Source organism: Eucyclogobius newberryi, unplaced genomic scaffold (assembly GCF_026437365.1).
Source record: "Eucyclogobius newberryi isolate DKJ021-1_F unplaced genomic scaffold, fEucNew1.0.hap1 SCAF_12, whole genome shotgun sequence".
Lineage (NCBI taxonomy): Eukaryota > Metazoa > Chordata > Actinopteri > Gobiiformes > Gobiidae > Eucyclogobius > Eucyclogobius newberryi.
This window is the reverse complement of record NW_027315746.1, coordinates 27688804-27711233: the sequence shown is the minus strand read 5'-3', so window position 1 is coordinate 27711233 and position 22430 is coordinate 27688804. Positions and strand designations below refer to the sequence as shown.

At 39.8% G+C, this 22430-nt stretch overlaps 2 protein-coding genes across 3 annotated transcripts in view; one reads left to right on the top strand and one right to left on the bottom strand.

Annotated features, from left to right (window-relative positions):
• zmynd11 (zinc finger, MYND-type containing 11) overlaps positions 1–17423 on the top strand; it is a 30025-nt gene extending 12602 nt beyond the window's left edge. Inside the window, exons 4-16 of one of the 2 annotated variants that reach the window (XM_072441773.1) lie at positions 773–796; positions 4833–4994; positions 6078–6155; positions 6381–6473; positions 10006–10093; positions 10168–10223; positions 10449–10526; positions 10615–10733; positions 11360–11744; positions 12477–12551; positions 12661–12939; positions 13883–14068; positions 15044–17423. In XM_072441773.1, the coding sequence (XP_072297874.1) occupies positions 773–796; positions 4833–4994; positions 6078–6155; positions 6381–6473; positions 10006–10093; positions 10168–10223; positions 10449–10526; positions 10615–10733; positions 11360–11744; positions 12477–12551; positions 12661–12939; positions 13883–14068; positions 15044–15166 (1746 nt within the window). In that variant the 3' untranslated portion in view covers positions 15167–17423. Of the gene's footprint in view, positions 1–772; positions 797–4832; positions 5015–6077; positions 6156–6380; positions 6474–10005; positions 10094–10167; positions 10224–10448; positions 10527–10614; positions 10734–11359; positions 11745–12476; positions 12552–12660; positions 12940–13882; positions 14069–15043 lie in introns of both variants that reach the window. The other variant, XM_072441774.1, reaches the window with a different exon arrangement.
• A 1170-nt stretch (positions 17424–18593) lies between these two features.
• LOC140355850 (uncharacterized) lies at positions 18594–21943 on the bottom strand. The gene is made up of 6 exons (XM_072440491.1): positions 21917–21943; positions 20674–20730; positions 20275–20550; positions 19812–20160; positions 19202–19470; positions 18594–19127 (listed from the first exon to the last, which is right to left on the bottom strand). Exons 1-6 carry the CDS (start codon positions 21941–21943, stop codon positions 18594–18596), a joined length of 1512 nt encoding a protein of 503 aa, XP_072296592.1.
• Between the last annotated feature and the right edge of the window lie 487 nt (positions 21944–22430).

The following is a 22430-nucleotide window of genomic DNA, read 5'->3' as shown; positions in this document are numbered from 1 at the left end:
ACAGCTTAATCTCACATGTTGGGGTGGTTAAACTCTGTGGTTTTACCATTGTTGTAATATGCCACAGTTAATCACGTACAGTATGTAAAGTCACTCGCTCCCAGTTTACCGGGCATTTTCCCAAGTTGGAATTGATAAAAAATCCCAGCTACCAGTTGCCTGGAACACATCATAACTACACAGAAATGAACAACTTGGGAGTGTTAGTTTCAGTGCAGTTAGCTTCTTCCTTCAGGCAGAGATATGGCAGTAATTTACCAGAATCCATGTCGGATTAACTGAAGAACTTTGATGAGTAGCGAAACATTTTCACTCTTAAAACTTATGTCCAGTTGACAGTTAAGTTTAGTTTTGCTGTGGAACCAAACAGCTCAACAGACGAACTACACAGAAATCCACGTAATGGATCCTTTACAAAACACTGGGCTGTTCTTTTAAACTTAAGTCCCTTTCAACACAAGAGTTACAGCGATGGTACAAGCTCTCAGTAGTGTTGTTCAAATGTAATCTCTCCTTTATTTCCCCTGGTTCTTGTTATTATCCAAGCTTGTCTCGCTAGCTCAGAGCACATTTTAGCACTTCTAATATCCAGGGAGAGAGTCCACGTTTCTTATTGTTACAGAGGAAATTGAGCATAACTACGTGTCATTACATAGTTTTACAATAAACGTGTCAAAATGTTGTGAAATACAGTATTGGTTTGGGGTCCCGCTGCGGATGTTTGTCTTTAGCAACTCTTAAACATTGCTCTTTGAATCACTTGCAATCACAGGACCCGAAAGCAGAGGGCAGTCAGGTAAGGCTTTACATTGTTCTCCTCTCACCAGGGTTTCCTCTCTTTCTCCTCTTTCCTCCTTTTGACTAACATCATTCTGTGAGAAATCAGCTCTGCCACACGCGCTGCACTCGAGGATTTGACTGAATCTTTTCAGGACCAAAATATACTACAATAAATAACCACAAATCTTCTTTTTGACATGGTGATGGAAGACCACTGCTATATTTCATATAAAGGTGCACTATGGAACTTTTCGGATAGAGGCCCACCATCTGGTAGATAAGCCACCAGGCCATTTTACTGACCTGGCCTGGACATGAGCCTGACCCTGGGCCCGAGCCCGAGCCCGAGTCCGAGCCCGAGCCCGAGCAGCCAACAGACTGAGGGAATCTGTCTCGAGTAACAACAAGCAGGTGACAGACCCACCAACGAAGTTACATAGTGCACCTTTTCAATTTTGAACATTCTCAGTGTGTGTGTTTTTTTTCCGTAAACCGCATCTTTCCTTAGTTATTATAAACTCTATTTAAATAAACAGCTTTATATCACTGTTAATCTTTACAAAATGTCTTTGTTTTGTATTGAAACTCGACCTCCCCGTCCCTCTTTAAGTCCTGCCCCTGCAGAACCCGCCTAAAACAAACAGTGATGTTACTGGTCTATACTGTTGCCGTCATCACCAGAAAAGCTTCATGAGGTTCTGCTGCAGAGCTGTGGCCACATTTCTTACTGAAGTGATCAGTGACTTTGATCATGTGCTCGCCAACAACCTGCAGATGTGCCAACACGTTTACTTTTCATTCAGTCTAATTAGCAGTCACTTTCTTCTGTATGTCATCCACTTACTACATCTTCTCACTGGTGGTGGTCTACTACTACTACTACTAGCAATGCAATATGTATTGACCGAGTGTATTGAGCACCATTTTCGGATTTTATTTAGTCAAACAAATATGGCTTTCTATAATCATTTTCTGAGCATAACAAATACTTTTTAATCATTGTCATTTAACGCTAAACTGACAAAGGATTAACTATAGACCTCAATTAAAAAGACCAAATTGATACAGATTAAATGTAATTTAAGAAGTTTAAAAATATAACCATTCACATTTGAAAAACTATGATCAAATTCGTGGCCTTATATGACACATACAATTATTATTATTTTATTTCTCAATGTTTTTTTTTTATGCAGAATGGTAATGGTAATCTTTAGACACTATGAAAGTAAGTAAGTTTAAGTAAATTAGTCACATACATTTTCCGTCACCATGATCCAAAAATAATCACATAATGTATCTTTTGCTCTCAATTGTCCTAAGTCACTAACAGACCATCAGTGGATAAAGTACCTTAAAAGAAACATTTTTTTCCAGTCCATCACGACCAAAACATAGGTCTATGAATAAAAAGTGACTTCCTAATTACAGATTCTAGTGTTTAATTCTTTGGGGATCCTTTTGGCCCGGCTGCAGGTTGTTGGTGAGCATCTGTGTGTGTGTGTTGCATTTGGGTTTGGTAGATGTAGTTTCCTCTGAGGATGGATGTGGCTCTGTTCTTAACTCTCTCTCTGTCTGGCATGCTTCTTTCTTTCACAATTATTAGAAGTAAAAAAGTGATCTATATTTGTCTGAAAAAAAGCCTGATTGCACTGAAAAGACACTTCACATAAAAACCTTTATCATTTCTTTCTGTTTTTAAAAAGAAAAATAGGAGGAAGCATTATATTTGGCCAAAGTTAAACATTTGACAAAAATATACATAAAAAGACAATATGACCATTAAAATATTTTCATCACTAAAACCAATTTACACATAAATTATTTGCTTCATAATTAAAATCACAACTATTTCAAACTATTTAGTTTATTCCTCTATCAATTCATTGTATTTTTGATGACAGGTAATAATTGAAATCATGATTTAATTAATTGTACAGCTTGAACTTGTAGATTTTCAATTCGATTCAACAAATTCCTTCCATTTTTGTTTCCTGAATCTTCATGAAGACCAACTTTTAATAATTGCTGTTTTGCATAAGGGATTTTTTTTTATTAATTCTGAACTCTGCTCCAAACCACATGCTTTTACTGACAGAGGAGTGGCTGTAAACCTCGCCATTAAAAACGGCCAAGATTCTCATTGGTATGATTAAAAACAGAGGCCTGTTCATAAGAAACAGGATAAAACACCCAAGATGATCATTGACATTAGAGATGAGTGAATCTGGATCCACTGTCAGTTCTGCAGTCACAATTAAATGGCTTAGGAAACCTCTATTGTTTAAAGTGCACAAACGTGAGAAGTGAGAACGTGTCCTGTGTCCTTGGTTCAACTCAAATGTTTACTCCAGTTTTGGTCCCGCACTGATAATCATCTACTACGTGGAACTACACTGCTCCATTCAGCCCCGAGCAGAGCAGCTACAAGAGGCGCTTTGACCGCTTCTATATTTAGATCTGTAACACTAAGTCAATATTATAAACACCTATTACAAAATACAGCATATAAGAAACTGAAAATGTACAATTCCATAGCTTTAGACACAACATATACTCTGTCAACCCTAAACATTTAAGGTGACCAAAATGACCTGAGCTATGTTTTTACAAAAATGCTATAAAATAAGTAATTGCAATAAAGTAAGTTGAGAAAGGTTGAATTCGACATCTTGGCTTTCGATATGCTCTCTGATTTAGATTTGGCAGTTTAGAGTTGCAGAGTCAATCCCAGCTCTGTCCCGCTTTGTCCCTTTGGCCGTGTCCCATTAACCGCTCTGTGTTTGAAGAGATTCTGTGTCAAATGTTTAGTTTGGACACGCCTCAAGAGCTGCCAGCCTCTGCCCACCCAGACAGTCAGGACTTGTCCAGATTGTGAGTGGGAGGAGTCGGGTCAAATACCAGTGCTTTCCAGCCACATGACTTTGGGAAACACTTTATTTACATTTTTTTTTTTTTTTCAATTTAACTTAAAACTAAATGTATATTTCAAAGCAGAGACTGATAAAGGTTGAACTGATGCACTGCCTGTCCAAAAAAAAGTCACCCATTACTGTGAGCATTCACTATGGCATTGTTTCAATAAGATTCTACAATTCAAAGGATTCATTTAATTCCAGAGTTGCATTATGTTTTTGGAGAGAGAGACCACTGCACAAAGCCTTCTCCAGGTCATCTCAAAGATTCTCAATGGGGTTCAGGGGCCTCATCTATAAAGGATTTTGTTGAAACGCAATCTCCTGATTTACAAAACTGCACTGTCCACCACGCAATTTGTGCTGTATAGATTCCACCTGCAGCTGGAATCTGCACGTGAACCCATGTCACGCCCCCCACGCCCTCTCCACGCCCCCCCACGCCCTCTCCACACCCCCCACGCCCCCAAAACACCATAAAAGGGCCACACAAAGCGACTTATTAATGAGATGTACATAAACATGAGCCGATAATCAGTGGATTTGACCGATGCACACGGGAGAGTGGGAGGCAGTCACATCAAATACATAAAAAAGTAATTGTGAGTACATGCGAGTGACCGGATGCCCTTCCTGACAGAGCAGAAAGCAGCAGGAGATGTGAACAGACAGGAAAACACTTTTGCTGCAGAGACGAGTGCAGAAAGAACAAAATTACAAAAGCACAGTTTGAACACACATGAAGCTCTGCCAGGCGCTCTTATTCTGCCAACTGTGTGTGAAACGTAAAAACGTAGGTTACTTCTTTTTTTTTTTTAGGATTTAAGGCTGCGACTGAAGAAGCTACTTGGATGAGTGGCAAAACTTCTCTTTTTCACAAAGTTTTGTCTTGTTGATAGATTCAATATTCTTTTCCCACAAAACCAATTTTCATAGCAATTTTCTTAACCTGAAGGCAAAATTCAATATAAAGAAACATTTCATAACATTTCACTTGCACTCAAACATTCGTGTGTGGCGTGTGCCTGACTGTGTGCATCTGGACGTGTCAGTAGAAGTAGAGGGCTCCTCCCGTGCCCTGTCCTCCCGGATCGAGGGGGGGTCACCCGAGCTCTGTCCGCTGTGTGTCTCCTGCAGGACTGGGAGGCGGAGAGCCACGACTGGTACTGCTTCGAGTGTCACATCCCGGGCGACGTGCTGAGCTGCGACAACTGCTTCAGGAGCTACCACCTCAAGTGTCTGTCGGACGAGTGCCGGCCCCGCGACGGAGGCTCGCACTGGCAGTGTACCATCTGCAGGGTAATGCTACAGACTCAGCGGTAGGGATGAATCATTTTGGGGAGGCATCTAATCAGCAAATTTGAAAACCAATTTGTGTGATGATTTTCTTTAGATGTAACGTAGGATATAAGGCTGCGAGCTTCATCGAAACTGAATCAAAATCAAGCAAATTGCATAACTAAATATTCTGCGTAAAAACTGCTGTAGTTTAGATCAATCTGTGTAATTGTACTGTAAGTTCATGTTTCTTTTCGTCAATTCTCCTGGAGACGTTTAAAATGTGAACTTTGAACAGATTTTTTTTTTTTATTAAAGCATAAATGGCAAATCTAATAACAATTTACAAAAAAATCAGCAGAAAAATTGAAATGAGATCTTTTGCCAAAATCGTTCAGCCTTGATATGAAACGTTACACAGTATTTTTGTAGGTTCCATTGCAGGTTTGTCATTTAAGATTATACATTGAAAATTGTGTCCTATTTAAATGTTGTCAGTGAACAAAATTCCATAACTAGGTTACTAGTTATTAATAATATAAACTCTAAACACTCTAAACACAAATGGAGTGGCAACGATGAACCAACTAATCTTGACTAGTCGACTATTGTTATCTGGACAATACAGACTATAACGCACAACAAGAACACCTTTTATAACAGACAGTGGAATTATTGAAGCAAAAATGTCAAAGAATAAACAATTTGAAATTGTCATCAATAATGAGCCCTTCAGTCATCCTCTTTCAACCTGTATTTGGTTGTTATCTCAATGTACAATAGACTATTGGACTGCGAAAATAATCATTAGTGACGGCCCTGGATATATTTTTATGCACTATAACAGTCAAAAGTCATGCAGAAAACAAAGTGAAGCAATAAATAGACGAACAACAGAGCAAAACGTGCAACACAAATACAAATCGTGATCCAAACACTTAAACACATCAACTTAATCACTGATTGTTCATTTCTATTGGCCATTAATTCACTCAAGGTGTCATTTTGGCTGCAAAGTAATAAAAAAGTGAGTGAATCGAACAAATAATGTAGCTGCAACATTCAGGTCTGTTTTTCTAAGTAATTATTGAATGTTGTTTTTAGGGAAGCAAAAAGAAGAATCTCAACAAACAGGAGATGTGCAAATACCTGCGTTTTATCATCCAGCGCATGAAAGAGAGGGTAAGCACATGTATCACACTTTTCTCTGCAAACTAATCTATCTTTAAACAAGGCCATGTTAGAACCGGTTTAAACTCATCACGTGTCGTCTTCTGCTTTAATCAATCACTTGGTCAATTGAGTTATCCTTTCACTCACTCTCAAACCCTTCTCAGCCTCTGGTGGTGTCAGATTTCCCTTTTATCTTTAGCGTCATTTCAATGCTCTTCCCCGTTCCGTTTGCAGGCGGTGGACCTACACAAGAAAGGCAAAGACACCAAGCATCCCATGTACAGACGACTCATCCACACTCCCCTGGACGTCGCCAACATTCAGGAGGTGCGAGCTCCCTGTTCTCCTCATTTTCATAATCGTATGGAAAGATCTTAAATTTGATGGTAAACTTGACTCTATAGTAGGCTTACAATATTAAGCAGCAACTAAAATGGTAATAAATGGTTTCATGCATATGTCAAGGTTTGCTCATATTTTTTGTTTTTGTTTATTAGTTTATTTATCAGGGACAATGCACATAAAACATTGATTCATATTAATATAAATTTAAGTAGGTAGATTTGGTAATACTTCAAACTGTCCTCGGTTTGAAGGTCACATATCATGCAAAATTGACTTTTATGAGCTTTTAACATTGTTCACTCATCAAAAAATACCTGGAGTTGTATTTAGCTTCATTCATGCTTGTTTCATTAATCGTGTTTACGAGGTCATCTCCCCCTAAACCTGACAAAAACACTTGGTTTCAAATTTCCCAGACTTGTGACATCAAAGGTAGAAATCGTAGAAGTCTCCTGTGCTGTTTTTAAAGGAACTGCAACCAATTCACTGACTGCAGAAGTCGCTCTGGCTGTGTCGCCCTGAAAGTGGACTGAATAAACAAGATTGGACTCCCCGGGAGTCCTATGCCAGGATCCTGTTTGTGGACTTCAGCTCTGCATTCTACACCATCCTCCCTGCTCTGCTCCAGGACAAGCTCTCCCAGCTCAACGTGCCTGACTCCACCTGCAGGTGGATCACTGACTTTCTGACGGATCAGAGGCAGTGCGTGCGGCTGGGGAAGAATGTCTCAAACACTCTTGACTATCAGCACATGAGCTCCACAGGGCTGTGTACTTTCTCCTCTGCTCTTCTTCCTGTACACAAACTGCACCTCCAGCCACGACTGTAAAACTAATTAAGTTTGCGGACGACTCCACCCTCATCGGGCTCATCTCTGACGGGGATGAGTCTGTCTACAAGAGGGAGGTGGACCGACTGGTGTCCTGGTGCAGCGGTAACAAACCTGGAGCTCAATGCCCAGAAGGCAGTGGAGATGATCGTGGACCCCCCCCTCACCATCTCGGGCTCTCCCATATCCACTGTGGACTCCCTCCGCTTTCTCTGCACCACCATCACCCAGAACCTCAAGTGGGAGCCACCATCAGCTCCCTCATCAAGAAGGCCCAGCAGAGGATGTACTTCCTGCGGCAGCTGAGGAATGCCAAGCTGACAGTGGAGAGGATGGTGCAGTTCTACACGGCCATCATTGAGTCCATCCTCACCTCCTCCATCACCGTGTGGTACGCTAGAGCCACAGCCAGGGACAAACAGAGACTACAGCACATTGTGCGCTCTTCTGAGAAGATGATCGGCCGCAGACTTCCATTTCTGCAGGACCTGTACGTCTCCAGGACTTTGGGACGTGCAGATAGGATCACAGCCGACCCTTCTCACCCTGGACACGGGTCTGTTTGAGCCACTCCCCTCAGGCAGGAGGCCACTCCCCTCAGGCAGGAGGCCACTCCCCTCAGGCAGGAGGCCACTCCCCTCAAGCAGGAGGCTACGGTCCATCCGGACCAGAACCTCCCGTCACAAGAACAGTTTCTTTCCCTCTGCCGTTGAACTCGTGAACACCGCCTAAGCACCTTGCACTCATTGCACTGTTCACTTCTTTTTGCACTACATAATTTTATATTCTATTTATGTACATATCATGCCTATTTCTAACCTTATTTTAACTTGACTTACCTATTTTTTATTTATCTGGTAGCTGTTTTTTATTCATTTTTCAATGTTTTGTTGTTTGTTACATCGAATCACCAGGACAAGTTCCTATGTTTGTGAATTTTGACAAATGGCAATAAACCTTATTCCGATTCTGATTCTGAAAAGCACTCATAAAATCATCCTGGTGAATAATTAGAATGCTCAGAATGCATTAAATAAGTGAACAAAACATGCAGACTGATGCAAAATGAGCTAGTTTAGTTTTTCCTGTTTTAAGACTGTAAAGTTACGGCACTTTTAAAGACCAAGTATTTCTGCTGTCAAATTGCATTACAACTACAGTCTTACATTAACATGTCAGGGGCAAGCTAGCCTTTGTTTTTTATCATCACCTTTATTCATACAGGGAGGACCCTCATTTACAAGAATGCCCTGTAATCACATAACACATTGACACAAGTACAAATTAAACAAACACACACAGGATATACAGATGCCAATAAAACATTAAATAAAATAAAAAAAAACATAAAAACACAATATGGAATAAAATCATTTAAAACAAGCGCACTGGCACTAATGGTTGTCTTTCTAAAATTATTTGAATTAATTAAAAACTTAATTTAATTTCAGAAGGCTTTGAGTTTCATTCCATAAACATTGAGCAAAGTTCCTAAAAGCCTTTTTTCCTAAACTCTTAATTCTGTGTGACTCTACAATAAACATGTCCTGGGATTTTAATCTCATGTTGAACAAGTGTGTTAAATAATCATGTAAACTTCCAATTTATAATGAAACAAAAGGCAGTGCTATTCTCTTCTTACATCCTATCATTCTGCTTATATCTATATGTTCTGTATCCTTCTCCAGTAATGAACCAAAAACTGAATTCAGAGGCTGTTCTGTTGAATGCATATATCACGTCACTATGGTGATATTATATATATGCATTCAGAATTGAGTGAAATGTAGCCTGGATGATCTGTTTTCCTATTTGTACAATTTTTATTTTAAAGAAGAATGACAATCTGGCTTTAAGATTATTTGTCAGCTCTTGTACGTGTTTGTTGAAAGAAAGTTTATCATTGATCCAGATGACAAAGTATTTGTTGTAGGATACTTGTTCAATCATATTACTCTTGAGCGTAAGAATAGATACATTTTTTAAGACCGCATACATTTAGTTTTTCTTTAATTCATTCACAGTTTTAAATTAAAACAGTTTTTAATGGAATTAAAAGCCTCTTGGATATTTTGACTCACTTGTGCAGCAGAAGGTGCCCTCGCATGTAGAATCACATAATCTGTTTACAAGTGGATGTTACTGTGTATTAGATTATGACCAATTGAGTTTATATGAATTGTAAATAGAAGTGATCCAAGTATGGTCCCTTGAGGAACACCTTTGATAAGAAAATTTTGATTTTTAGAATTTGGATCCAACCAAATAGTATCCAAGAGAATACAGTGATTTATAGAATCAAAAGCATTTGACAGATCAACAAAAACAGTAGCACATTCTTCATTATTATCCAATGCAATAACAATATCATTTATAACTATAGCTGTGATGGCACTATTCCCTGCTCTAAATCCAGACTGGGAGCCATTTAAAATTGAATATTTGGTTAAGAAAGCACGCACTTGGTTACTCATTAGCTTCTCCAAGAGTTTTGCTAGGATAGTTTTGATAATTTTTGGAATGTATCCCATTACTTCTTCAAAGTAATGGGATACAATCTATTTTGATTGTGAGGGATAACCTCACAGATATTAAGTAAAGTGTGGTTTTCAGAAAATGCATTATCTTACAAGCTCTGAAAACAATAGATTCAAGAGATGCTGAAAATGTTTTCTGTTTGACTAGAACCTGGCAGAAGGCAAGTATAAAAATTTTGAGGAGTTCAAAGCAGACGCTCAGCACATCGTTCACAACACGGCCATTTTATACGGAAGTAAGTGTAGTAAATGTGTGCGAAGTTACAAGACTGAACTCCCTTTTAATGTTCTTTTAAATGTTGCGGTGCAGTTCACAGCGAGCAGGCTGAAATCGCACGGTTGCTCTACAGCGACACATGTCATGAGGTACGGCTTCTTCTCACATTATCTTGCACTTTGCTGATTTTAGGCAACAATGTCATATACAAATTTAATATTAGAGTATTATGAGAAGAAACATCAAATTTTAACCATGATTAACATCTTGGCCAAACGGTGAAATCCTATATGTGACCGGCTTTATGTGACAACGTTGTGTCTTAAACAATCGTGATCATCTATAAACCAAATGTTTTCTTTTCTCTGTTGCAGATTAATGAGTTGTTATTGTGTAAAAACTGTTTCTACCTTTCAAATGCGCGGCCTGACAACTGGTTCTGTTACCCATGTGTGAGTAAAGACATAAGACAATGGTAGTCATTATTTGAATGTCTTAAGCAAACAACAGTGTGACATTTGTCGTGTGTTGCTTGGTCAGACTCCCAATCACGACTTGGTGTGGGCCAAAATGAAGGGCTTCGGGTATTGGCCGGCCAAAGTGCTGCAGCGCGAGGACAACCAGGTGGACGTACGCTTCTTTGGACACCAGCACCAGAGGTCAGTCTACTGTACCAACGGGCTGACTGATTTTAAAATGTTTATTCCAGAGTCAGAATAAAAGCATGCTTCTTTAAGTCAACACCAAAGACCAATATTTAGTTTGGACCAAACTGCTGCCTCAATAATACACATAAACTTTATTTGAGCGCTTGAGTGGGAAGAGTAGTGAGATGTAGGTTTTTGAATCAGTACAATTTGGGGAAAATAATCAAAATCCTACATTCCGGCTCAAAAATATTGGCAAAGCTCATGGATTCAGTACATTCTGTAATGGTAACAACCATGAAGAAAAATGATGTTTGAGGTTTTCAAAACGTGGAGTTAAAATTACTATGATCATTTGGGCCAATTTAGCAGGACGTCTGAGGGCTGACAACTATAATAATAATATTAATACAAATCTTGACATTAATAACTATTATTATTGTTATTATTATTAATAGTAAATGGTTGCACATTTCTGATGTCAGAGATTGTTGAGGAAGACTTATGTGTGACGAAGATTTATGCCCTATTAATATGTATATTTATGGAAATTACACCAAAGATTATAATTACTTGATTATTTCAATCATTTTTGGTTTAAATATCCTTTTAATAGAGCTGAATTCCTGTGTCCCCAGGGCGTGGATCCCATCAGACAACATCCAGGACATCAAAGTGAGCGTGCAGCAGCTGCAGGTGAAGCGCAGTAACGGCTGGAAGAAGGCCTGTGAGGAGCTGGAGGTGTACCAGCGCTTCCTGCGAGAGGGACGCCTCTGGAAGACCAAGATGGAGGAAGCGGGCAGTCTCCAGCTCAGCCCTCGGCCCCAGCAGCAGCAGCAGGACGAGGAGAGGGACAGGGACAGGGAGCGGGACAGAGAGAAGGACAGGGAGCGTGAGAGAGACAGGGAGAGGGACAGGGAAAGGGAAAGGGACAGAGAGAGGGACAAGGACAGGGAGAGGGTGGGCAGGACCGAAGACGCAGAGTCAAGTATCTCCTCCACCAGCAACGAGCAGGTCCGACATGTGAGTACTGTCCACACTCTCGTCCCTCAACATTCAAGGGAAAAGACGCTGAGACAACCTTTAGGGTTAAATATACTTCAATGTGTCTGAAGAAAAAACTGATGCTCTTTAATGTGTATAAATTAATAATTAACCTTTTAAATGTGTACAAAATATTAACAAAATACTTTAGATTACTTCAGCAGGTAACTTTGTGACTATGGAGTGCACCTATAGCTCTGAACAATCAAACAGTTGATGTGTAAAAAATAAATAGTAAAAAAAAAAGAAAAAGATTTTAAGAGTAGTTTGAGGTTAAAATCTTTTTCTTTTTTTCTCAAGGGTTAAGAGCAGTGCCCTCTGCTGGCCACACTGTGAACCAGAGAAATACTGGCTTTTTATTTAAATATATACTTTTTCTTTGGTACTTGGTGTTTTTTATATCATGGTTTGAATTGGACGTTTTCAAAGTGTGATTAGTGTTTTTATCTTCATGAACTTAAAGTTGTATTTGAGTCATGCATGTTTGAGTAATACTGGATTGTGCTTTAGTGCTCACCTAGCCCCTATCTCCGCCCACAGCCCTGTATACGGACTGTATGCAGACTGTACATACACAGAAAAGATGGAAAGCCATTTATCCAAAATAGAAATAAATCTCTGCTCGTTGAGTAGGACCAGCACCAGAGAATCAATGGATTCATTTCTATCATGATGTTGTTTGAGATCAAAAGTAAAAATGTTCTGTTTCAGCTCAAAAGCAGTCACGAGCCTAAAGCCAAGAAAAGCCGTCGCACTCAGTCCGCTGAACCCAAAGAAGAATCTAGTGTAAGTTCAACAGCATCAATAATTCACACTTTTCATTGTCTAAAGTAATAACCCTTCAGAGACTAACTGCATCGTGGTCTAATAAATCCTGTCTTGTGGTGTGTCCCAGGACCCAGAGCCGGAGATGGAGGCGGTCAGCTCCAGTCAGGAGGTCCCAGTCTCCTCTGGCTCTCAGCACCCAGAGAAACTGTCCGTGTCCACTCAGACCAAGAAGGCCAGCGGCAGCTCGCCCCGCAGCCTGCACCGCGGCACCCAGACCAACAGCGACGGAGCCTGCCAGAACATGTGCCACGAGAAGTACACCAAGGTCTTCAACGACGTCAAGGAGATGATGAAGGCTGACAACAAGAGGGAGACAGAGCGGGTGGTCCGGGAGGCGCTGGAGAAGGTCTGCTTCAACACGCTGCTGACATATTCAGCTTTGTGTGTGTGAATCTTTTAGATGTGTGTAGTTTTCAGACTTTAAGCCGCTACTTTTTCCCCAAAACCCTGCGGTCATTATAACGGTGTCTAATAACGGCCACCAGGGGGCGATCTAGCAGGAAGCGCAAATGCATTGTTTTGGTGCAGTGGCATGGCAAAAGAAGAAGAAACTACATAGACCATCATCCCTTGTGGTTTCTTTACTACTAAAGCCTGATGTCCACTGCATGTTTTTTGTCTTAAGATTTCTGGGCTCGTGGCTCTGAGTGAATATGTAGTTGTATTAGCTGAGGCTAGCGCTACATGCTAGTGGAGTTTTTGTATTTGATAAAGCACAAGCACTCTTTATCAAAATGTGAAAAAATAATAAACTTTGATTAAAAAATAAATTTAAAAAATAATACTCACATAATCTTAGTATTGTAATATTACTATTAATATTGCCAGGATGCTTTTCTTAGTGCTTGAGTAAATAAATGCTGTTATTGTTGGCGTGCTCGTTTATGAAAGAAAGGGCAAGAATCAAAACCTTGTCAGTACAATTCTAATACAGAGATAACAGATAACTGCTCTGCTCGTATATTTATAACATTTTGATATAGGGCGTAATATGAAGGTTCTCTCGTATTCTTCCACTGGCCGTTTTCACACGTAGATGTCCTTGAGGTCGGCAGTCTCTCCCCTTATCAGAGAGTGTCTCAAAAGGAACAATGGCGTATGTGTTTGCGTGTAAGGAGTAAACCCTTCTAGTTTAATACAGTCTCGTAAAATGAATATAGTTGGTAATATAGTAATAGTTCATATATTGTTGTTATATGTTGTGTGTCGCGTTGTGTGTCGTGTTGTGTGTCATGTGTTGTGTGTTTGTTGCGTGTCTGTCGTGTCGTGTGTTGTGTGTCGTGTTTCAGCTGCGGGCGGAGATGGAGGAGGAGAAGCGTCAGGCGGTCAGTAAAGCCCTGAGTGGAGCACAGGCCGAGATGGAGAGGAAGTGCAAACAGGTGAAGGAGAAGTGCAAAGAGGAGCTGGTGGAGGAGGTCAAGAAACTGGTGTCGCAGCACAAGCAGCTCATCTCCCAGACCAAGAAGAAGCAGTGGGTCAGTGCAGCCGCTACACAACAGTCAACATTTATATATTTACAAAAAGGAGGAAAACTACTGTTAGATTTGTCGTGGTCATCCGGTTTAACAAATCCTTAAATCCTCAAAGAAAAGAACCTTAAAGTGTGTGAAAAACAACCCCTCGACCCCACGTGAGTAACACCAGAGCAGAGTTAGAACACATGTCCACCTGTAGCACTGTTTTTGCAGAATATTTAGTAAATCTAACGTCAATCTAGACATTAATGCACCAAAAATGTAACGGGTCACAACATTTTGACAAGAAAAATGTTGTTCCATTTCACCAAGGGCCACACATTCAGTAATACAGTAAAAATAGGTTGAAGTTATTATTTATTGACAAATGTGATGAACATATAATGAACAATCACGTGTCTGCGCTGTCTACAGACCACAACATGAATGTGATAGAATGTTTACATGAGTACCAGGCTGCGTGTGCATCTCTTCTAAACCAACCAATCATGGAACCGTCAGTAGAAATATACTTTATTTCTTTAGATAGAAATAGAGGGGGGGAAAGGAAAACATAGCTTCATGAAGCTAACAGTGAGTTAGCCTGAGTTTATGTGCTAAGAAAAGCTAAAGCTAATTTGAAGCATAATAAATCTTCAAATAGAATAATGCCAAAAATCATCAAAGTTGTCTACATGTAAAATAATTGTGTAGCACTTACTTTACATTTTAAGTGGTTAGTTTGTATTTTACGCTTTAATAAAATGTAGCATTAGCTTGGAGCCACAAAAACCTACCTTTTTATAAACAAAGACAGGCAACTCGTCTTCCACTGTGTGATCTTAGTTTTTATTGATTCAAGCAACTTCAAGCAACATTTTTTTGGTAATAGTACTAGCGGTTCTTTAGTCTCAACAGGTTTTGTCGTCCTTTCCTCACACATCGACCTGAGCACAGAACATAAATAACCCGCAGACGTCTGTGTCTTGTGTGCAGTGCTATAACTGTGAGGAGGAGGCCATGTACCACTGCTGCTGGAACACGTCGTACTGCTCCATCAAGTGTCAGCAGGAGCACTGGCACGCCGACCACAAGCGCACCTGCCGCCGGAAGAGATGAGCACCACCCGCCCCACCTGCCCCCACAAGCAACACACCGCACGCCATTGGTCGCTTCCCTCTGCTCCCCTTGTCAGTCACTTCTCGTGTCCTGGAAAAAAAACTGTCTGGATCCAACACTTTTTTTGGTTCTTTTTGTCATATTTAATATAGCCATTGTTTTTCGTTTAAAATGTCTATTTGTTGGACATACTGGTCAAGACGAAGCAAACGCAGAGGAAGCTTTTGTTGTATGGAAAGATTGTCGGAGAAATGTGTTTATTTAAGTGTGCCGTAACAGATGAGCAACTGAATACATTTTATTATGTGAATTTTTAAAAAATCACCTTTTCTTACTGTAAATGCTTCACCATTATTCTTAAAACTTTAGCACTCACTAGCATTCGACTAGCTTTGCTTTCTTAAAAATTAAGAAAATTTCAAAAATATATTATGAAAATGTGATGAGGTTTTTCCCCATAATGTTTTGGCCGAAGCACCTTTTATAGTTCTACCTAAAATCAAAGTCTCTTATTGGGAACAGGGTTTAAAGTCGGTTTGAAAAGACTCGGCAAACGAATCTTCCACATGTCATTGTTTATGCACATTTTGGCTTTTAAAACAAAAGGTATGCTTTTCTGAATTTAGTAAGCCATTTGGTATTTTTTATAAAAATGTTAATAGGCTATGCCCTGATTTCATTATTATGTAAATTATGATTATTAATACCAAATCTGTCAATTTTTTCTTTTCTTTTTTTCTTACCCAAAGCAATTTCTTGTGTTGTGGATTAAATGGATTGTCAATATATTTATCATTATAATTTTGTTTTATTGAGCATCGACGGAAACTACCTTGACTATTTTATTTTATTTGGTCATTTTTTCGACTGTCTAAAAGTGCGATCTCTTTCTTCCGCTCTCCCGAGGTGCAAAAAAACTAAAAGTGTACATTTTCAAAGCGTCTTCTGCGTCATTTTTCTAGTGCCGTTTCTCTCTGAGCTGAGGCCACGTGCGATGAAGACTTTTTCACTGCTAATGCTGTATTTGATGGTTAGTGCCTGTCTTTTTACGTTCTCATAACCCGCCATCTTTCAATGCATGTCCAAACCTTTTTCACCTTGTTTTCATTTTAGTTTAAAAAATAAAGACACAGCAAAGAATTACGGATGGACCAATATAAAACCTTATGCAACTGATGGATTTAAAGTGTGAAATAATCAAATATGGACCTCGTTTTCTAAGTAAAGTTGCATTGTTTTATTTTGTTTTGGAGAAAAATACTGAACATTTTTAAATAGTGCACAGCTTAATTCCTCTTCTGAGTTTCAGACATGGAAATTCTTTTTGTTCACGGAAAAATAGTTTCAAATAACAATTAATTTAAACCAAAATATCATGGTTGAAAAAACGCCATCAGTGCACTTTTCTTTAAAAAAAAAATTGGTAAAACACCCAAACCACGAAAACACATTTTCCTCCTTTTGATATTTATACAACTTTCTGTTTTTCAATGTTGCACTAAATGTAAATAATCTTGCCAGTTCTCAAACATTTTGGATTGCAGTCGTTCTCATTTTGTACAAAGTTCCTTGTGTAAATATGATCAGCTCTGGTCTCCGAGTCACTTTCACATTTCTCATTTTTTACCTGCATGTTACGAATGATATATTTTGTATTTTATTTGTCATATACTGTACAATATTGGTTCTGCGCCATTTTGTGGGAAACTGCTGGACAACATTTACAGCCAAATCATTTCCTTTAATTTATCCTTTTTTCACAGCGCCATGTGTGTTTAAAGGCTGCGATCATTCTATAATCACTCACTAATGCCATTTACTCCATACATCTACATATATATTTTCTTCTTGTGACTCAGAGGCTTTAGCTTTGTTCTTTTTTATATTTGTCCATCCAGTCATTAGCGTGTCTGAACACTGCGCTGTAACGTCGGGGTTAACTGCATGTCCAAATCTCTGTGAATCTCCATTTTGACTTGTACAAACTTGAGAAATGCAATATGACAATGAAACGTTTTTTTAATTTTTACCCCCGAAATGAAACAATGTGCTATTCCAGAAAGCTGACATGAATTCGTCTGCGGAAAACCCCTCGTATCTGAACTGGTCGCTCACTTTTTGTTCTGTTCATATGTAAAACGTGGCTTAACATTTTCTACGCTCCTGACATTTTTGATGCTTTAGCTAGCAATATGTATATAAATATATTATATGTGCTAACATGGAGGAAATAAATGTACCCATGCCATGATGAAAAGTACTAGTTTTTGTTTTCATGATGTGATGCTCACACTTTATCATAAAGTTTGGAATCAGGTTTTGACATTAAAGGCCCCAAATGTCATTATACAGCCTTTAATGGGATCATCATCAGAAAAATTGAATTCCTGCAATTGAGGCTCAAGTGCTCAGAAAATTCCTATTTTCACCTACCCACTATCCCCACCCACATCCCTGTACTTAGTTTTGATTATTTGACAAATTAAGAGTGAAACACGTCAAGTTCAGAAATATCACACCACCATTTGCTCCCATGAAGTGTCCCTCTGCAGAGGCGGGGCTTATCAGTCCTGCAGTTTTGAACAGGAAGTCAATAAATCCTGTTTCTATTAAGCCAATTTAGATCAATATTACGGTTTACAATAAACAAAATGTAAAATGATGATCTATTGACATAGTTCACAACTAAGCATTTTCTCCCAACCATGTAGAAAAAATCCATACCTTGAGTTTTGTTTACATTATTAGGGTCGTCAAGATTATTCAGTTACATAAGAGAAAAATGAGATTTTGTGATTTAATGTGAATAAAAGAACTGGTGTGTCAAATTCACAAAAACAATTACTTACTAATTATAATTAATGCAGTTTTCATATCGTTCTTTCAAAATACTAGATAAGGTTTTATTTGCCATAAAACATTTGGCTTAGGATTTTGATTCACCTCTTCTTAATCATCAATTAAGTAAACTTGTGCTGTTTGTGCTTGTCATGCTGTACATATTTTAATAACTAAAATAATGTATTTACAAAAGGTGCAATCATTTCAATCATTTAAATTTAAATTAAATCAATGAAATTTCCCCATGTGTGGACGATAAAGGATTATCTTATCTTATTTTTAATATTTTGTAAGTAATAAAGTGTGAGGTCTTCTATGAATCCATGTGCTTTAGTCCAGTCAGATGTAATAGTGCAGCAAATGGTAACACCGTCATATGATTATTTTTTTAATATCATATTCTATCATACTTTTCTCACAAGTACAAGATTAAAAAGAAAATAGTATTGGATAGTAAAAGTAACCTTTTAGTATTCAGTCATCATTCAAATAAAACAAAAATCATTCTTGTTTAAAAGGTAACAATTTAATAAAATATTATATTTACAAGCACAAAATACACATCAAATGTAGAACAATTTCTTTGTTAAATCTTTATTTTGAAGCCCTTGATGGTCACCGGCGCCTGAAACCAGATATAGTCATCCCAGTCCAGCTCCTCCCTCTTTAGACCCTTGCAGGTGCGAAGGTCAGTGGACAGAGCCATGACTTTCCTCTCCACTCGTGTCGGGACTTTAAATTGCAGTTTGGGGTGAAACCAGCCCATCCCACAGTCTCTGTGAGCGAGCGCCAACACAGTGGTGGGCATCAAACGAACCGCATTGGTGTCGGACAAAAGATCAGCCTCGAAGAGCGTGCGGAACAGCTGCCTTAGACAAGACGAAGCGTTTAAGCTTTTGTCTCCAGACGCCAGGACCAAAGCCTCCATGTTGATCTCGTACAGCTCTTTTGGGAGGACCGTGGTTCCGCCCATCAACAGCAGCACCCGAGGGACTCTGCTCAGACAAAACAGCTCTTCCAGCTGCTGCAGCACCTCCTCCAGCTCCTGCAGAGTCTGCTCAGACTTCCTCCAGTCCATGTCCGCCGCCTGCACAGGTTTCCTACTCACTGTGTCCTTGTCCTGAAGAAGTACAACACACAGGTATTAGATTGTGACATCGCTCATAATAAGTGATGCATGCGCTCCTCATTTACCTGCATCGACGCCTGCCGTTTCTTTTGAGTGTGCACGAGTTGGTCATAAGTCATTGGGAGCTGCTGCCTTTGATAGAGCACACATTTGAGTATCTCGCTGACGAATTGGCAGCACCCGTCCTGCGTGACCGTCCCAGGAAACACCACGTTCACACAGCCCTCCTCCTGGGCCCCTCTCAGGATCTCTTCGTCCGGCTCCTCAGGGCCCACGTTGGAGTCGACTTCATCTTTCTTCTGATCCAGACTGTGCCGTTCCTCCTTGTCGTTATCTGTTCAGAAAAAACTGCTTTTAGTCAAACTGTCCGTGTCTAAACTGTTATGAAGAGAACCATATTTGAGTTTTTACACTTGCTTTCTGTACACACGTTTAGAAACTAAATTTGCTATGATTATATAATGATTTGATTTAATATACTTTTAATCTATTAGTAATGGGAAAGATGAATTTAAGACAACATTATGACCTTTGTTTTCTTATTATGAAGAGATCCCAAAGAAAGCCACTTCAAATCCAATTAAAATCCCAGTGAATAAAGGTTAGTGTGCAATTATTGAAAGGAGAAACGTCACATATATAATGTGTCTTGTGCTTGAACAGTTGGTTACTCACCCAAAGAGAGGGTCACGTTTGGCTTGGTGTCGTTTTCCTTGTTTTCTGTACAATTATCGTGCAGCTTTGTAGCGTTAGCAGGACAATTGAGACGTGTTTCAGATTCATCCTCTGCAAATCCATCATCGTGTTTTGGTTTAGCACAAGATTTCGTGGACTTTTCCGATATTTCCCCGTTGATTTCCGCGGAGAGCTTATCTGAAGTCGTCTCATCGTCAGATACGATTTGTAAAAGGGCGATGACTTTTGGAGATAAAGACGGACTTCTGTTGGTGTCGTATTCCAGCAGTGACGAGCGGCCCTGTATGTAGTGCGGCCGCACGGCCTGCTGCTGCACGGCCTGCTGCTGCTGCACGGCCTGCTGCTGCTGCACGGCCTGCTGCTGCTGCACGGCCTGCTGCTGCTGCACGGCCTGCTGCTGCTGCACGGCCTGCTGCTGCTGCACGGCCTGCTGCTGCTGCACGGCCTGCTGCTGCTGCACGGCCTGCTGCTGCAGATCTCTGTAGATGTCTGTGATGTCATGAGAACACAGCTGAGGCAGGTCACAGTCCTGTTCATCCACATCCTCCACAGTGAGCAGCGCCTCAGCGAAGGCCTGCCACAGCTCCCTCTCCTCCTTCATGGACACATACAGCTGCTGCAGGCCCTCGGGGACCACAGGGACCTCCGGAACCTGAGGCTGGACCTCAGGTCGCTTCGTCTTCAGGGCAGCAGCAGGTTTGGATTTAGTGGCTCCTCTCTGCACAGACAAGTATATGACGCTGTGGTCACACAAAAAGCCTAATGTACAACAACGAGCGCTGAGAAAAGCTCCAGCTAAAGCTCAGAGCGTCATGTCGTTCACCTTAGGACCAGGACTAACCTTTGTGTTGACGGCTTCTGTGTTGAAGTTGGTGATTTCACCCAGGGCTGCTCCAGGCTGAGAAACAAACACTTTTATTTACAAATGAGACGTTTGGCCACCTTTACATTGGTCCAAAAAGGATGTGTGAAATGTTTTAACTGTGCATTTCCAGTAGGGCTGCAACAAGGACATTGATAAATCACAACTCATGGATGATAGAAATACAGCAGTTAACTCATGGAATAATCATTATCTGGTCAAACGTGCCATAAACAAAGAGAAGGTTTTATTATTCAGACGGAGCAGGAATCACACAGACAGGGGAATTGTGTCTAGTTTGTGTTTTTGATTAACACTATTGTCTGTAAATATTCTCCACCAGGACATCCTTAAATTACTTTATTTGGGTACAATTTCATACAAATCTCCCACAGGCCGTTTTGCGTTCTGACTCATCGATGGGAGAATGACTAAAGCGATGACCAAAATAAGTTAGTTTCAGCCCTGATTTCCACTTCAAAAATGCAATGATTATTCTAAAAGTATTTATCATAAACCAAGAATAGCATAAACATTAAGCTGAAGGGGCCTAACTATTGAGCTCTTGGGCTGTAAAACACAGAAAAAGGCCAAAACCACTTATTTTCAGCCCACTTCATAATACACTTTAATCGGCCGTTTAATGCATTTTATTACGACCCACTAAATCTCATTTGAGTGATATTGTCTTCAAGTTTGAACAATCTGTCTTTTCCAGCAGCAGATTTCCTCCTGATGCTGATCAAGACTTTCCTCTGCTGAGTTTGTTTTAACTTTAATAAAGTGACACCAGAAGCAGAGGTTAAAAATACAGCTTCACAAAGAGTTCAGACACGAGTTTGTGCTCTGAATGTTCAGGAGCAGCTTTTGTTTGAGGAGGACTCAGTCCTGAGTTTAACAGGATGAGCTAACATTAGCATCACACACTAACGTTAGCATCACACACTAACGTTAGCATCACTAACGTTAGCATCACACACTAACGTTAGCATCACACACTAACGTTAGCATCACACACTAACGTTAGCATCACACACTAACGTTAGCATCACACACTAACGTTAGCATCACTAACGTTAGCATCACACACTAACGTTAGCATCACACACTAACGTTAGCATCACACACTAACGTTAGCATCACACACTAACGTTAGCGTCACACACGGAGCATTACAAGAAAAACACATTTATATAGAAGAAATAAATCCTTTTCTACTCACCAGAGCGCGCATCTCAAGAGAAGTCATGTTCTCAACAGTGTTCGGAGACAAAATCCCAGAATGAAGCTTTAAAACGAGCGGTGCAAGTTTCAAAGTCAGATTTGTGCCAGTAAACAAACGCAAATCCAGCTGCTTTATGACGTTTCTTCCTGCCAGACGTTATTATTTATTTTTATTTTTTGAGCGAGCACGTGTTACAATCAGAGCGACCTCATTGGACAGAGAGACGCGCAGGTGCTGTGGGCGGGGCGGAAATGGAGTCGGAAGTGACGAGAGCGAAATTCAAAATGTTTCCGTGAGGAGGACATTAAAAGCACTGATCATCTTTATTCTATTGAGCTGCGGTCCATTTTTTCTGGCTGGAAATACAGGATTGGATAAATTCCATGTTTACAATCTCAATCTCATTAACTAGGGATGACATATTTGGTATGTTAATTAAATATATAAAAAAGAAGCTCTGTGTAAATAAAATTTAATGTCTTGCAAAACATTTTATCCAGAAACATAAGGT

Coding starts and splice junctions, on each gene's coding strand:
- LOC140355850 (XM_072440491.1), bottom strand. CDS start 21,943: ATGACTTCTCTTGAGATGCGCGCTCTG. Junction 20,161..20,274: donor CCGTGCAGCAGCAGCAGGCC/GTGCAGCAGCAG, acceptor CAGGCCGTGCAG/CAGCAGCAGGCCGTGCAGCA. Junction 19,128..19,201: donor AACGGCAGGCGTCGATGCAG/GTAAATGAGGAG, acceptor GTACTTCTTCAG/GACAAGGACACAGTGAGTAG.